Source organism: Tripterygium wilfordii, chromosome 10, assembly GCF_013401445.1.
Source record: "Tripterygium wilfordii isolate XIE 37 chromosome 10, ASM1340144v1, whole genome shotgun sequence".
Lineage (NCBI taxonomy): Eukaryota > Viridiplantae > Streptophyta > Magnoliopsida > Celastrales > Celastraceae > Tripterygium > Tripterygium wilfordii.
Window position 1 is genome coordinate 2400474 of NC_052241.1, and position 16719 is coordinate 2417192.

At 37.4% G+C, this 16719-nt stretch overlaps 3 protein-coding genes and 1 long non-coding RNA gene across 5 annotated transcripts; 1 reads left to right on the forward strand and 3 right to left on the reverse strand.

Annotated features, from left to right (window-relative positions):
- Nucleotides 1-573: 573 nt before the first annotated feature.
- On the reverse strand, nucleotides 574-2703 carry LOC120008027 (cytochrome b561 and DOMON domain-containing protein At5g35735-like). Its single transcript, XM_038858534.1, has 3 exons — nucleotides 1889-2703; nucleotides 1529-1783; nucleotides 574-1166 (listed from the first exon to the last, which is right to left on the reverse strand). The coding sequence occupies exons 1-3, from the start codon at nucleotides 2510-2512 to the stop codon at nucleotides 855-857; spliced, it is 1191 nt and encodes a 396-aa protein (XP_038714462.1). The 5' UTR covers nucleotides 2513-2703; the 3' UTR covers nucleotides 574-854.
- A 2045-nt stretch (nucleotides 2704-4748) lies between these two features.
- LOC120007940 lies at nucleotides 4749-8900 on the reverse strand. Of its 2 annotated transcripts, XR_005470270.1 has the most exons (4): nucleotides 8695-8900; nucleotides 8305-8518; nucleotides 5827-5941; nucleotides 4749-4955 (listed from the first exon to the last, which is right to left on the reverse strand). It is a non-coding gene; the product is annotated as an uncharacterized LOC120007940 (long non-coding RNA). The 2 variants fall into 2 exon arrangements; XR_005470269.1 differs by lacking the exon at nucleotides 4749-4955 and having other exon boundaries at nucleotides 5036-5941.
- On the forward strand, nucleotides 7220-8314 carry LOC120007939 (cytochrome b561 and DOMON domain-containing protein At5g47530-like). The gene has a single exon (XM_038858430.1). The coding sequence runs from the start codon at nucleotides 7267-7269 to the stop codon at nucleotides 7831-7833; it is 567 nt and encodes a 188-aa protein (XP_038714358.1). The 5' UTR covers nucleotides 7220-7266; the 3' UTR covers nucleotides 7834-8314.
- A 1474-nt stretch (nucleotides 8901-10374) lies between the features above and the next one.
- Nucleotides 10375-15577, reverse strand: LOC120007646 (heterogeneous nuclear ribonucleoprotein 1-like). The gene is made up of 5 exons (XM_038858021.1): nucleotides 15309-15577; nucleotides 15061-15185; nucleotides 14533-14759; nucleotides 12983-14183; nucleotides 10375-10911 (listed from the first exon to the last, which is right to left on the reverse strand). The coding sequence occupies exons 3-5, from the start codon at nucleotides 14755-14757 to the stop codon at nucleotides 10898-10900; spliced, it is 1440 nt and encodes a 479-aa protein (XP_038713949.1). The 5' UTR covers nucleotides 14758-14759; nucleotides 15061-15185; nucleotides 15309-15577; the 3' UTR covers nucleotides 10375-10897.
- Nucleotides 15578-16719: the final 1142 nt, after the last annotated feature.

The following is a 16719-nucleotide window of genomic DNA, read 5'->3' on the forward strand; positions in this document are numbered from 1 at the left end:
TTTTGTGTTTTTTTCAAGTACACCCCAGCCACTTTACTCCACCACCTCACCTCCTCCACCACCCCTGCTGAATAATCCAGTTTTTCCAAGCCCAGACCAGCCTTTCTTTCAGATCATGTAGGCAAAAGAAGCTTTCCTTCCATTCACACACAGCACTCGAGCAAAAGAAGCCCAGACCGGCCTTTTTCACCTGCCGTGCAGCAAGGTGAGGAGAAGGAGGAGGGAAAGGATTTAGGGAGGAGAAGGAGCAAGGAAACCGGATTTTGTCACCGCCGCCGTCAAGTAAGGGACGAATGAGAAGGAGAGAAGGAGGAGGGAAAGGACTTGGAGAAGAAGGAGAATGATTGAAAGAGGAGGGAAAAGATTTGGGGAATTTAGGACATAAATGGTAAGGTTAAGTAGGGGTGTTGATAGATTACGTTTTTTGCAGATTAATAGGGTGTACTTAGTAAAATAAAGGGTTCAAATAAGGTTCATCCTTCTTCATTTCATGATATTGTGTGTTAATATAGATTGGCTTGGTCAACCAGAGGCTCCACACTCAAGATAGAATAGCATATTGAAATCTGCTAATGGAAAAATGGAATAATGTAGTCTCTCTATATATACTAACATATATAACAGTCTATTCATGTCCAAGAATAAATCTCTGGTCTAAATCTCAAGGACACAACCAAAAACTTTTCTACCACAGCAAAGTAACTAACCTCTACCAACACATATATACCATCCAGAAAACCCTACACTGATGGTGTAATAAAACTGCCAAAAAAGGGGGGGGGGGGGGGTCAGAAAAGAAAGAGTGGAGGGTCATGGGATATAAAACAGACAGATCAGTCTCCCTAAATCATGAACTAAACTTCTGTGCGCTCTGGCCTGGCACCGTATCCATCTTTGCCATGTGGGTGCTTGTCAGAACTCACTCTTTTCCTCTTGAGGACAATGAACCATGTAAATGCTTCCAACACAACAGCAATGCAGCCCAAAACTATGATAACAACTGTATAAGCTGTTCTCCAATTCTTCTGGCCGTCCAAGACTTTGAATCCTTCGAATATGTTAATGATACTCAAAATGATGACAGCATAGCCAATAGTGTGGTGGTAGATGTTCCAGTACAATCTGTATTTGTGATCCTTCTTTGGCCTCAAAAGCAAAGCAAATACCTACAAGAATAGTAATGCAATGGTTAATGGGTGTGAGAGACTGGAAGGTATCGATCCCGCAGAAACTGTATCTTTAAAGGTAATAGAACCCAGAAGGAGAAAACAAAGAAATTCACAAAAAGACACTTCATACAATCTAACAAGTCAGAAGAAAACCAGTAGGAGAAAACAGAGGAATTTAGAAAAGGCCCTTTTAGTCAATCTGATAAAGTAAGTTCAGAGGGAAGAAAAGCTCATAAGAAGAAAAGCAAAGAAATTTCTAAAAACAGAGTATGTTCCTCCATACCTATTACATGGAATCTAATTCATATTCACTAATTGAAACACTGAATCAGATTATTGTTTCATGTTCAAAGACATACCTGAACGGTTCCAAGACAGAAGAGGGTTATGCCAATATTCCTGTGAGTATTATACTGAATACCAGCAGAATCACTGCCAAGCTTCATACCAGTTCCCCAACCAGCAACACCAACAATATAGGCAGAAGTTTGACAAGCAACATGTATGTAAAACCAAGCCGGATCTGCTGACTTGAACACCTTCAAGTACCTAGCAACTATGGCTCCCATTGGAATCAGAGTTCCCCAACTTACCGCGTTTAGCACTCCATGAATCTGAAACTCATAAACAACAAATCAACTATCATATAAACCAAAACAGAGAAGAACATCTAGCAATTTAGTTAATTAATATTGAAAGATCAAAAATCAAAAGCTTACATTCCTTTTCTTTTGTCTGGAGGTGATACTTCCTCCGCCAGCACTTGTTTGTCCAGTCCTAAAATCAATACTCCCAACAGACACCATATTATTACCAGTTGTAGGATGTATAGAAGGAGCACCTCCACTCATTGGACCTTCTTGCCAAACCTGGTTCGTAGACAACAATGAATCAATGAGCTGTAAAGTTGCGAAAATCGTCATCTCTCCATTCTCAAGCATAGCTGATATCCCAGAAACCCCAAAACTCAAATTCCCTTGAGCAAGTGTTGTCCCGCCCGTGCCAGTTATTGGAGAAGTATGAGCTTGGACTAGATTAGTACTAGAGTTCTGGTATGCCACCAGTGCCTGTGAACCAGCCATGATTTGGCCACTTGGGTTTAGAGCCCACGCAACCCATCTTGTGGAGTCGGTTCCGGTGTGCCTGAAGGCGATAGCAACGGTTCCAGCTGATTGATTATAGCTCCAGTGGAGGTAGGAGTTGAGCACAGAAAGGTCTACACATGAAGGGTATACTCTGTTGCTTGAGAAAGAATAAGAGTTGCAGGTTTGGGCAGAAGAATTTGGGAGACAGAGAGAGATGAGGATACAAGAAAACAGCACAGTTACATATGATCTAGACATGGTTTTCTTCGATTCTGGAGATGCCTAGACACTAATAGCCTATTGGGTTTTTCTCCAAAATAACCAGAGTAATCTTCTTTGGTGTTTTTTGAAGTGCAACCTTTGTCGTCTGAAATTTCAAAGCAGAGAAGCTTAGATTTATAGAATTCTAAGAAGAAAGACAGTTTGGGTTTCTTAGATTGTTCCAACTTCCAAGGGTAAGGTTTGGTTGACTAATTCTACCTGTCTCGGCATATTGTATATTACATGTAAAATTCTTTTTTTATTTCAAACTTTTTAAGTTTTCTACATTTCTCTGCTTAGTTTTTTTTTTTTTTTTAAATGACAAGAAATCTTGAATTTTGATTTATATAAATCTCGGATACTTGGATTGCTCCACTCTCCTTAAGAACTTGATAATTTTCACGAGATATTGATGCTAAGAGTTGAACTTAGATCCTCAAGTTGAAATGATTCATCTTCATCTAACTCGACCACCCTTGAGTGGTTCTATTTAGATTGGTATTTCTTGTTTGACGTTCAATTCAATTACTCTTCATGTTCACATATGAATGTGTTTTGATTGGGCTACCGATATTTTTTTTTTATTTTAAACAAAAATCAAATTAAACATGAAAAATACAAGAAAACTCATATTGACCCAAAATATCCTGTCTCTTTTGATGAGTTTAATTTTTATTCGGTACAAAAATATGACCTCATAAACTCGATCAAAACACATTCACAATTATTTTTTTTTGAAAAAAATTTTATTATGGTTGTGGAGCCTCTACTGAGTTGTCTATTATAGTGAGTTTATAACAGAGTCCACACACTTGTTCTAGTAAGAAGCTAACAAAAGAAGCAAACAAAAGAACATTGTAGAGAAAGACGTGGGCGTACGCGCTAAATTTGCTAAAAGGGCAAGAAGCCTAATTGCTTATAAAGTAAGCTTAAAAAATATAGCATCATTACCTAATCCCAAATTATTGAAAATTAATCCACCTAATGGTCCTAAATTACGACAATTTCACTTGTTCTTTACTAGGTGTTATCTTTTTCTAATGAAGGAAGATAATTTTCTAGAACTCCATCAAGTGGGAATATAATTGTATTAACAGTACAATAAAGTGAAAGGAGATTAAGCACCAAAACAATGATCAAAACTTTTTTCTTCCACAAAATAATTTGAAAGAAAACGATTATGAATATTATTTACACCTCATTTTTTACTAAATATACCTCATTAATCCTTTAAAAACACACTAGAGTGAAGTGTACTTAATAAAAAATAAGGTACAAATAATATTCATCAAAACGATAGATATAACGTGTTGACCCCATTTGACCAGAAACACATTGGCTTGGCTTAGATACGACGTTGTGAGCTAATATGAGGTCCCCTAAGCCGTGTGGGTTCTCTACAGTGGACAGTGCAGGCAGTTTCCTATCTCCCCGTCCAAATGAACATTATAGGAGTTTCCACTACAGGGACTCTGAACCAATTCAACCATAGACCTTCTTGTCATAAGCAATAAATACCATAAACAACCTTTGCAGTCTTCCTCCTCCACTTTCTGTCATTCGGTTTCACAAGCTCCTATGACCTATTTTCGTAAATCATGTAACCAATTATTATTAGTGGTTTACCTCGGATCATAGAATTAAGGCTTCAAGTCATGGACAACTCATGTGGTCTATGTCATTTTGAGATGCATTCTCTGTGCTACAAGTTGCCTCGTCAACGTGTTTAACGGAGAATTGTTGGAAGGATTTGACTAGAGAAATACATAAATCCGAGAGGTGGTGTTAAAACATTTTGCAACATATTGTACCTCAAAATCACCTAAATCACAAGGAGTATACATAACTTTTAACTTAAAATTAACCAAGGGACAATTAGTGTATCTCTCATTGTCATCATTTATCTAACCATTTCCATCTATAAATAAATTAATATGTATCTTGCCCTGGGGATGCAGCTCAAAATCAGTGAACCTAATTTGTTATTTCATATTTTAAAACGAGTCAAAAAGCAAAGTCCATAACTTTTCAGAGAGACTAATTTTTCAAAGCGACACAAAAAAGCAAAGTCCCATAATTGAGGCATCAATCTATATAAAAAGATTTTGTCTCTTTTATTTCTGTCTTGAAAGTTGAAACCCCAACGAAATTGCACACATACAAGTAAACGTTTATTCTACGATATTATTATTGTGTTTGTGTAAGCATGAGGTAATCCTTGCGAAACCAGCAGTATGTGATCAGGTAAGTGTCATCCACCACATTAGCATCAGCATTAAACCCCGTTACATAAAATCAGCAGTCATTGGTTGTTTTTTTTAATGACAAAAATGGAGAATTTTTCCAAAAGACTCATTCGGACATGCACCAATAGGATTAGTTAAGAATACTTACAGTAGGATTGTCTACAATATTCTGCAGTTTCACGGTGCCATCAAATCTGTTTAAAAAATAAAAATAAAAAAAAAAGAAAAGAAAAAAAGAAGAAGGAAGATTAGACCCCAAACAAGGATGCTAGACTGACTTTCATCGCAGAGACCCTTAACTCCAATAAGACTAGGAGAGGAACCAATCATGTTACGTATATGTGCAGCAGATATGATATCATTCCCTTTTAGATAGACAAAAAAAAATGATAGCATCGAAGATATTGCAAAAGATTTTATTTCCTTTTCATGTTACGTAACCATGTACCGTCAATCTATTTCGCTCGTGTGGTTCCCACAATCACGACTTATATGTGTGTGTGGAGTCTCCTATGCGGTCCGTCAATTTTCATGTTTTGCTGTAGGGTCCACCCACAACAAAACCAAATCTCAAGAGTCCATCCTAATATAAGATAAATGATTAATTATGCTTTAAGGCATCGAAAGATATGAGTTATTACACTTTAGTCCCTCAAAAAAATTTTGTTACACTTTAGTCACCCACATAAGCAACTGCATAAGAATTTTTTGACCAAACTTTATTGACTTACTACTGCCCAATGCAATGAGAGAAAAATCTGTCTATGTTACACACTTGACCAAATGTAACAAACAACACTACCAGTTCTAAGCAAAAGCTTACACCCAAAGAATTCTACTACTTTCCTACCTGATTGTCTAGGAACACAACATTTTACTTCGCTAAAATCCTAAAACCTTAAACCTGTTCAACATTAATATTTTTATTTTTACTTGCAAAGACCAACTGATTCTCACTAACCCACTTCTTAACACAAGTGAAAGCCTCAACTCAGTGTCACAACAACAACAATTCACAAAAAAACACTCCCTCACCAACCACCCAAATCAAAACTGCAAATCTACCTAATTGTTAACTCTATTAGCAGCCAAACATCAAAATGCCCAAGCTTTTACCAGCAATCAATACGTTATCACTGATTCAATAAGATCAAGCCAACTGTCCCCACAACTGCCACACCTACACAAACAAGTAACATGATCAAAATTAACAGAAAAATAAATAAATCGAGCTCAGAATCAATTTAATAAACATAAGTTCTATCCAAGTCTAGGACCCCAGCTTCAGGTCTAACAAGGGGATTAGCAATCTTTTGTGGACCTTCAATTACTTTCCAGGTCTAAGTGGGATATTTAAAATTTACAAAACCTACCAGGTCTCAGCAATGACTTATTCAACCATGAGAAAGCGTATACTATTCACACCTAATTTTCTTTGGCCTCCATCTCACCTAATCTTCTTTGCCATCATATGTTCTTGGAAGTAAGCTATGCTCATATGGAAATTTAACCAAAAGTAAAAACTAAAAAAGAACTTATAATCCTTCCTTACACACTATAATCACCTACGTTAATTACTTTATCACTAACCAGCTATTCCTTGGCCTGCAGCTACACTTGTCAACATAATTATGTTTGCACAAAAAAAAATCCAAAACACGTTTGAGATGAATCACCAACCAATTTATTGTTGTTTGAAAATTTTAAGGATTACTGTTCAACTTTGATTATATTTTGGCCATTTTTTTATTCTTACAACTTGAATACTGTAGAATAACAGAATGGGGAAGGAAAAAAAAAGTGACAAAAGACTGAAAGTCAACAATTCCACCATTCGTTTTACAAGAGGGTAAGGAAGAGAAGTAATTTCATGTTGGACCTGTAACACTCCTAGACAGTTATGTAGTTGGGTAGCCAGTAAAGTAGGAAATGAGACTGTTAAATAGTAAGAGAGAAGTAGAAAGAAGGGAAGCTCTCCCATAAGTGTAGTACCTTCATTTTTTTAACATATTCTAAGATTGCAGTAAGGCTAGCTAACATATTTAACCAGTCAACCACCTTTGATCTTTAATTTCAATACATCTGCTATAAAAAAAAAGGCATAGTTTTCTTAATTAAGAAACAATCTATACTCCTTCCTATCGATCAAAATTCTAAAAAAATCTTGCTAATTTCCTATTCAAAACTAGGTCTGAATAAGAACTGCAGAAGCAAAACTTTTAAACCAATTCTCTTTCATTGGTACCTACTACCTCCCCAATTTAAAAATGGGATACTGAAAGCTTGAAGCCATGAACATTAGTTTTCGACCTCTCCACAACACCACCAAATTATCCAGAAATCAAATCAGAGATTTCTAGCCCTCTCAGCCTCACAAAAACCTTCGTCAGAAAAACCTTCGTATATCAATTTGCCTTTGCAAATATCCAGATATTACCTTCGCGCACCACCCATTTCTCGAACACCATACCACTGGCTATTATAAACCTTGGGAGGTCCAAATGCATGATGGCCTTAACCTCAAAGTATATATTGCTGACAAGTATTCTTCTTTCTTTAACCCTCATGTCCTCTACCCAAACCTGCTCAAACTACACCTTTTCAAACAAGCAAGTCTTCAGATCTTGCAGTGACCTTCCAGTACTGCAGGGACATCTCCATTGGAACTACATGCCATCTACCAAAAGAATTCAGATTGCTTATAGAGCCACCCAGACTTCAACCGGATGGATTGCATGGGCAATCAATCCAACTGCTACAGCCATGCTAGGATCACAGGCACTTGTTGCTTTTCGTTATCCTAATGGAAGTATGACTGCATATCCAACACCTATAACCAGCTACAATCCTTCAATGCAGCCAGGAACTCTCAGCTTTAAGGTATCAAAAATCTCAGCAACATATGCAAATAATGAGATGATTATATTTGCCGAGATAGGCCCACTAAATAAAAGAACTACCATTAATCATGTATGGCAAGCTGGAAGTTCAGTTTTAAACAATGTCCCTCAGATACATCCAACGTCAGGGGCTAATATTCAGTCCATGGATACGGTGGATTTTCTGACATGATTAAAGAAAAGATCGGAAACTCATGGCCCCTCCTATATTTCATCATTTCAATTTCCAACTATGTATGCGGGATTCAACTTCAGTCTTGAGTAACTTCTCAAGAGAATTATTACTATCAACCCTTAGGTAGCTAAGGAAACTGTCAAACCCACAGTTTATGAACTGGCAAGTAATAAATTAATTCATGTTTCAGACATTGTTGTTATCCAGTCATACCTTTCAACCTCATTCATTTCTCAGTACAACAATTCTTTGTTTTCTTTGTGTCCCACTAACTGGTTCCTTGTATAACATTTGTCAACTATGACATAGAAAGACTCGGCATATTGAAAGGTATACAGCAGTCCTATGTTTCACCATTGTTCATTTCTCCATACAACAAGGCAAAGCAAACAAACAATAACAGAATAATACATTAATTTGGCATATCTGAAGGAAGGCATATAGCAATCTAAAAGGATTGCTACTAACCCTGTGTGTCTGTATCGTTCTGCATTCCTTGATTAGGTATCGTTCTGCATTCTTCGATTAGGTATCGTTCTGCATTCTTCGATTCCTAACTGAAATATAGAACGAAAAAGTTCTAAAATATAAGGCTGTGAATTAAACTAACCTTCTACATGAGGATATCCATGAACGAATTCTATCTCGACCAATTCTCTCTCCAATACAATGAACGTATGCTCTGCATCGAAGTTATCAATCACTCATCAATATAAACCAAATTGGCTTTCGTATCAAGAAGAAAACAGAGAATCAGAACGGAATTTATGATAAACCACGAGGAAAGCAAAGCACGAAAATAATATGCATATGGATATCTTGCCCCGATACGTAGAGAGGAAGAGGAAGAGAGAGTACCGAGAGGATCGCTGCATTCGGTATTCCTCAGTCCTCATCGAGGGAGAGAGACTCCGTCCCTGTTGCTCGGAGGAGATCACCGGTGGTACTTTGGAACGTGAGCCTCCATATACGGTACCAGAATCACCTTCGATCCCTCTGAACCCCCTCCCATCTTTGCCTCCACTCAACTCTTCAGGCCCTCGCTCTTCAGAGCTCCGACTTTACTTTTAGTTATTTTTTTGAAAATTACTGAATTTTTAATTGGGTTTTTGAAATTTAAAAATAAAATTTCAAGACCGCGCGCCTTTGCTCAAAAATGTCAGGGCTGACTCTCTGGCCCAATAGGCTACTCGCATGAGCCCATTACCCACCAGCCCAATCCTTTGGTCGTTGTGAAACTGAAATGTTTGGTTGCTTCTATGGCCCTGTTGTATCTGCCAAACGTCTAAATGATCCCAGCGGTTGAGGTGTATGGACGAAAATTAAAATGCATGAACAATTGTTAGGATGTCTAACACTGTTGTATGAAAGAAAAGGAAAACAAAATCAATCCATCAAATTAATTCTTCTTTTGCATTCCTAATTCCTATCATCTAATTCTTTCGGTTAAAACATAATATGTTAGTTATGTTTGATTATAATTGTTGGGTATCGTATGAACAATCAACCTATTTTGGATACCCATTAATGTAAGACTCACAAGTCCATGGGAACGGGATCTTCGAAAGTAGATGAACGTAGTATATTTACATTACGAAAAATCGATATTGAGTGAATGAGAAATTATTCTCTAAAATACCCACATGAAGTAAAGATGTGTTGGTAAGAGAGACCAAATCCCAAGTTGGGAAAATAAGAAATAAGCATATAAAGATGGTGATAGTATAAAGAAAGGTTTTGAAGGTGAAGAATGTTATATATCATGTGTTTGTTGCTTTGCATTGGGAAAGGCACTGTTGGACAAAAAGCAGAAATAGTGGGAAATCAAACAAAGCGGAAAGTCGGGAAAAAGGAAAAAGAAAATTGCAGTCATGGACAGACAAGGGAGGGGACAGGGTATCACGTTTTGCCTCGAATAGATGAGACTAAGGCAGCTAAGGCTAGGAATACGATGATGCTCTTAAGGATGTAAGTCTATCTCTCTTTGGAAACTTGACATATTTTATAATCCCCATTTATATCTTACCATCACAGACTATTTGGGAGGGGTCAGTCAGCAGCATATATTCACTTTCTGAGGACCTGAAATTCGCTTTTCAAAGGTGTCTTACGATTGCCCACCCCATCAATGATGTCTGCATGTCTTTGGACTGTAAACATCTTGTTTGACGAGTAAACTTTTCGACTCTTAACACTATAATGGAATTACTTACCGAACCAAACATAGGGAATACAATGGTGGGTAATGCCCCACCTAGCCCCACATTGACATGGTGAGTGTATGATTTATGTGGAGCTCCGCGTTACTCCAAACCAATTAGTTTTAAAAGTAATGGTGTGTCATGTCCCTAAGTCTCATTTGCGTCACTTTGACGCAATGCGTCGGCATCTCTTATGTGTGTTTTCCCTGTTAGCGTATATTGTGAAAGAATACCTAAAAATCACTAACATGACAATGCCATTTCGTCGGCCAACGAAGAAAATGTATGTAAGATCAAACATCCATTTCAGAAACTAACAAAGTTGTTGAACAAAGCATTTCTACTGTGAAAGAATAAGAAACTGTGGTAACTTATTGGGGAACCCTAGATGGGTATCCCTTAAAATGTTTTCACACTGCTAAAAATCAACAATAACCTCGTCAGGGGAACATAAAACCCAAGTGTATCTGACAAGAATCCACAGCTTACAGGACCATGAAAAATCTAGGGCAAAAAAAATATAAGTCTATATCTTTATGTATTGCCGCCTCGGCCTCGACCACCGGAGATGCATGATACATTTTCCGACTATATCCGGCAATCTGATTTTACATCTCACTCAATAACAAAAAAAAGAGGAAAAACCAAAACCTAAAATGTAACTCAAAACTCAAGCCTTGACACAAAATCACTTGTAAAGTCTATCCCTAAAATTTTAATTCTTCAAGAGACACTTCAGTTAGCTCTAGATAAACCAACTTCTTAAACAGATATATATTAATGGGGGTATTCAAAATTCACAGTTCACCTGCTTCACCAGATTATATTTGCCTACATTGTCTTGATAACCAAAATGCTTCCTATGCAGCAATTCCTGGATCAAGAGATAAGCAACGGTAACACGTTAGTATTAGAAGCAAGACTCATAACTAATTCAACTTAAAACATGCCGCAAGTGCACCGACATAAAGACAAGGATTTGTATCATCAGCAGAGCTGAAACTATATGCAGGAAAATGGCTTTCCATAAAAAGGATTGGAAAGAAAAAACGGGCGCACGTCATATAGAATGAATGACTTTAAACACCAAACAAAACACATCTACACCACAGCCACTTCCTCGGCCAACTGAAGGTAACTGCTACAAGCCTACAACCATATCTTTTAGCTGGGGAGAACTCAATTACAATTCAAACACTCGGTTGAATTCCTATCTTAATTTTTCAGCATATCTTTATTAATTGTCACCTCGGTGTATTTCTTGTCCCTCTGTTATCAAATCTCTATTTGCAAATAATTTAATACATACCTAATTTTGTCCCTAAGCATCCAATCTATTACATTACCCTGCCACACTGCACTCAGATGTGAACTCAGGAAAGTCCCATCATATTGATGAACAAGCGGACATTTCTTTTGACATTCAGGATAGAAGCAAGCAATTCTCATGAACAAATTCAACCACATCTGAGAGCCACATTCAAGGTAACACTTTTGGTTTGTGTCTAAAATGAAATTAAAGAAAAAAGAACCTTATATAATTTCACTTTTCTAATTTGAGTGTATGTATAAGCTTTTTCCTGATTTGACCATATCAACATTGTACGTTGGTTGTGCATGTGGAAACAAAATCAAAACCACGAAAATTTGCCAGCAAGTTAGAAAATATCAATCTACAAAAGCAGAGCAATGACATAATCTTTTCAATAACGAGTGTCAAACCATTCTGAATAACATCATGCATTGCAAAGCAACAATGAAAAGAATAGTCAAAAGATACAGTTGAATTACTTCTCAAATGAAAGGCCAAAAGTAGAACGTCCATAAACCATTCACTTGTTCAGCGTGCAAGGTAAGGTAGAGAGGGCCCCTTTATAAGTTGCAGACGCTATGGGTCGGTCAGTAATAAAATGAGATGAAATTAGGTCAATATGGTCCAAAATGGAAGACACGTCAATGACAGTCCAACAAAAAAAACGAATTGACAAAGCATTTTATTAGATATCTATATTGATGGTAGCACAGCCAGTTATTTAACCAAGATCTCATTACATTTGGATGTTTATACATTTTCATCCTTCATATTGATCCCATCAAAAACAAACACGCATTTCGAGAGTTAAAATATTGTCTTTCAATACTATATCTATTATATAATCATCCAAAAGTATCGACAATCTGACAAGTCCTAACCACAAACAATTCTTTCAAGAAGATATCATTAAAGAACAAGAAACAGGTTCCGGATATAGAGGTGGAACATCAAAGGCGCGATCCCAGGGCTCCTAACATAATCTCAAAAACAAGATGCAAAACCAAGATATTCACATGCATGTAGTGTTAAGTCTGCAGTGCCACGCTTTCCTTCATCCATTGAACTATTTACTCAACTCCAGTCACCTATTAAGATAAACTTTCTGCTGCTCAACCATGAGGTTTGCATGAATTTCTGCAGCAGTGAACTCTGACATAATATAATCTAATTGGCCACTAATTTGATCAAAAGATTCTTCTATTCCATGATAAATTGAAACACAAACACTGGCGATGCTAAAAAGAACTTAAGATGAAAAGAACAATAAACTACAAAGTAAAATCACTTGAATGATTGAGTGTCGCACATATGGTGATATCCGCACAGAACAAGTACAGTGCATGCTTCACACAAAATACATTATGCTATAACTATGTCTTATTTCAAATTGAGGTAAACACGTTTTCAATTACATGTGTCCACACTCAACTATGGTCTTCTGAGAATGGTTTCACAAGGAATGTGCTTTCCTTGCATAATTATATAGGGCCCATAACAGTAATGCAAGAAAGTTCAGTTGAAATAACACTTTAGCAACCATTTCTTTTCTTATAATTGAATGATTTTGGGAAGAGATCTCAACAAAAATGAGCAAGTGATTACATGAATATCTCGAATAAGAAGCTTTTACCTCTATTTGGCTGTCTCTTATTAACAGTATACCCTCCAACATAACCAGGAGAACTTTTAACTGGAACATCAGAAGTTGCATTACCAAGCTCATAACCAAAGGAACCAGATCCATCTCGATCAGCATTTGATGATCGCCAAGTGGGGTCCCCATAATCTGAACCTCCGCCATAAAGGTCTGCAAAGGCTCCATCGAAACCTCCATTTGAAGCAGCATAGGACGATGTTGGAACTGCACTGTTACCAGTGTTTCTTCCATACCCTCCTGTTCCCAAATCAAAACTGTTATCACCACCTCTGTACCCAAAATTTGCACTGTTGCTAGAAACATTAGCTCCCCCTCCTTCAGCTGAAATGCCAGAAGAACCCCAACTAACTCCACTATTGCCAAAGCCACTTCCTCCGAGGCTCCCACTTCCAGATCCTATATATGCACTGGAACTTGCAGAGTTCGTGCTGTAATTAAGCCCCCCATTCCCCCACAAATTCCTAGTAACTGAGCTGAAAAATGAAGTATTTCCTCCGTTACCTCCATCATATCCAATAGGATTACCATATCTACTTGTGTTGCCAATATAGTAAGGGCTCAAACCCCTTCCATAGCTGAAATTATTACCAAAATTGGCACTTGCTCCATAGGTCGGGCTCAATCCAGGCTCAAAATTCATGCCAATTCCATAACCAGAACCAAATGGAGGAAAGCCACTTCTACCACCAGAAACTGGACTGAATCTACCATCCATTCTAAGCCCATAACCCCCAGCTGTACTTGGATTATATCCCTGAGTGTAACCATTAAATAAGCTATTGACTCTATTCAGACCATAGTTATACACACCCACTGGGCTGCGACTGGGACCTGGCGACAACTCTTTTGGAACTGCGCGCTTAACCTCAACCATCTTACCATTCAGTTCATGAAAGGTCTTCATTAGCACTTTGTCCACTGCCTCCTCTGTGTCATAAGTAATAAAACCGAAGCCTCTAGGCCTCTGAGTGGTGTGATCATACATCACCACAACATCGGTGATCGTTCCAAACTGATCAAAATAATTCTTAAAATCATTCTCTGTGACCGTGGATGCTAAACCTCCTACAAATATCTTTCTTGTGCGACCTGGACCAGGAGAACCATGGATGCTACCACTGCTCCTACTCAGAATGTTCTGATCATCCCTAGGAACAGCCTTTTTCGCCTCAACCTGTTAGGAAACTTACTGGTTAAAAAGTGCTCCAGTAACAGAGGATGAACGAAGTATGAACACTGTGAACTCGATAAAATTGCAAAATAAAACTAGCATCGTCATAAAGACATGAACAGTTAAGAAGCGAAAATGGTGATTACTTGTGGTCTAATTTGAAATTCGTTGACTATAGTACCAGGAATAAATGAATTCCCGCAGTTTAAGACTTTTAAATCTGATCAGGAAATGAACTTCCCTTTAGTTTCTTGTAACATCGAAAACATCCAAAAAAAAAGCATCAACGATAAATCAGCCACAGTTTTAGAATCTAAAAAGTATACTTTAATTGTAGTTCAGAGCAGCATACCATCCTGCCATCAATGTTGTGCTTCTCCTTAATGACTCTCTCTGCAACAGCTGGGTCAGCAAAAACTACAAAACCAAAACCCCGGGCACGCCCTGTGGTCCGATCCTTCATTATCACTGCTTCCATCACCTCCCCAAAAGTACTGAAGTACTCCTTGAGGCGCTCTTCATCGGTGTCCCAAGAAATTCCACCAATGAAAAGCTTGCCATTATCAGATTGCGCCATTTCTACATGCCAAAAATAAATGATTCATAAACTTCATAGGTTGGCAAATGCAGAGCAACACTATTAGTCAATTCAAAACAAACGGCAAAACTGTTCTATTTTTAAAATATCAGACACCGCATCAATGCCATAATGATATTTGGCAGCGGATCCGATCAATAATAATACCCAATTCTATATCAACAGCAGAAGAACATCTATACTGCAGATGACCAATACAAATGTGGACGATGGATCATAAACATCTCCACTGCAGAATAGCATTACACAATTACTAGTTAAGCAGATTACATGAAACAATACCTTCTTAGCTAGTTAAGAGAAACACAAACTCGGTATGTTTGGCACAAAACAAAAAATTCTCGGATTCAATCTAGAAAGTACAGATCTTTGCTCTGATCAATCAAGCAACCGAGAATTAACCGCACCTGAGACCGAAAACAAAATCAAACCCAGAAACAAAAAAAATCAGTCACAAAATTCAGCAAGTTCCAAAATTTAACAGAAACTGCAAAGATCGATAGCCAAATCTAGAATCCCACGAAACGCACCGATTGGAGGAAAAAACCCAGATGCCAAATCTCGCCAAAAAAACTAATAAGATCTGGGAGGAGGCAGAATAATAATAACAACGGAGGGCATGCTCATCCTCCTCTACAGATATGCCCTCCAAAACAATTCCTCTCAACTTTCAATTATGTACTTCAATTTGATTGCCAAACACAAATTTCAGTTTACCAAACAAAGTACGATATTAGTTTTATACGTTTCAGAGAAATAGCTCTTGAGAGAGGGGAGAAAGGAAGGTTTTTGCTTGTGGTGTGAGGAATATATAAATACCATGGAAATGGAAGAAAGTTAATTTCCTTTTTTTTCAAAAGAATTAAAAATTTCCTGCTAGGGTTGATTTTACATTGTAATAAACTAAAATAAAAGATAAAATGTGCGTGGTTTTTTAGTTTTCTCTTGTTTTCATATATTTTTGCATTTTATTATAATGCTGTGAGTGGTGGGTTTGTCAATATCAACCAAAGTAGGAAGATCGAAACTTCAGCTCCTACATCCAACAGTTTGGGCGTTATTTCCCATAAAAACCTCAATCCGCTCTTTTTTGTTGCCAACGTGGAGCTAATTGAATTGGCAATCCGAATTTGGAGTCAATTCAGTTGTCCGATAGGCATGTTGGGTTAGAGAATTCTCAATTATAAAAAAATGTTGCTTGTTTTTTAACATTATACACAACGCACCACCTATTATGAAAGATTTACCAATTATTGTTTGTACGCACCACTTATTATGAAAGATTTACCAATTATTGTTTGTATTTGTTACGCTTTTCGTGACTCTCCCCGTCTCCCATCACCATATATGGTAAACCCTTCGGCTCTCCATGTCTAAATAATAAGTTTGTTTAGCGTCGTTCTCGGTTAAAAAAGAGAGAAAGGCATTGGCTTTGCACAACACTATCAAATTTTCATGCCTGTGCAATATTCAAATAGATCTTCAAAAATTTTAATAAAATTTGGTTTATTAGCAATCAATGTTGAAAACCCAAAAATTAAAAATGAAATGTTATTTCAGGGTAACTTATATGACACTTTCTAGTTTTTAACGTTGCATCTCATGCTTGTAACCCTAATTTGGCTACCTGTGTTGTCCAGTACCATGTCAAAAAGCAAAAAGGTGTCAACTGTCAAAAATGTTGCCACACTTTGCTCAATTGAATCATACACTTCACATGACATAAGGTGTCTGTTTGGCACAGCGGACGGCAAAGCGGGTCCGTTAGCGGTCCCGCTTTGCTGAACCGCTGGCTATACCTCTGAAAATTACAGTTTTGAGAGATAAAACTGTAGTTAATCAAGGTTTAAGAAATGTGATGAAGTCAAGATTGGTAATACTATTATATTTTCTTTGTAGGGAATGCATAATTACTTAGCAAATGCAGCATCTTTTTCTTTA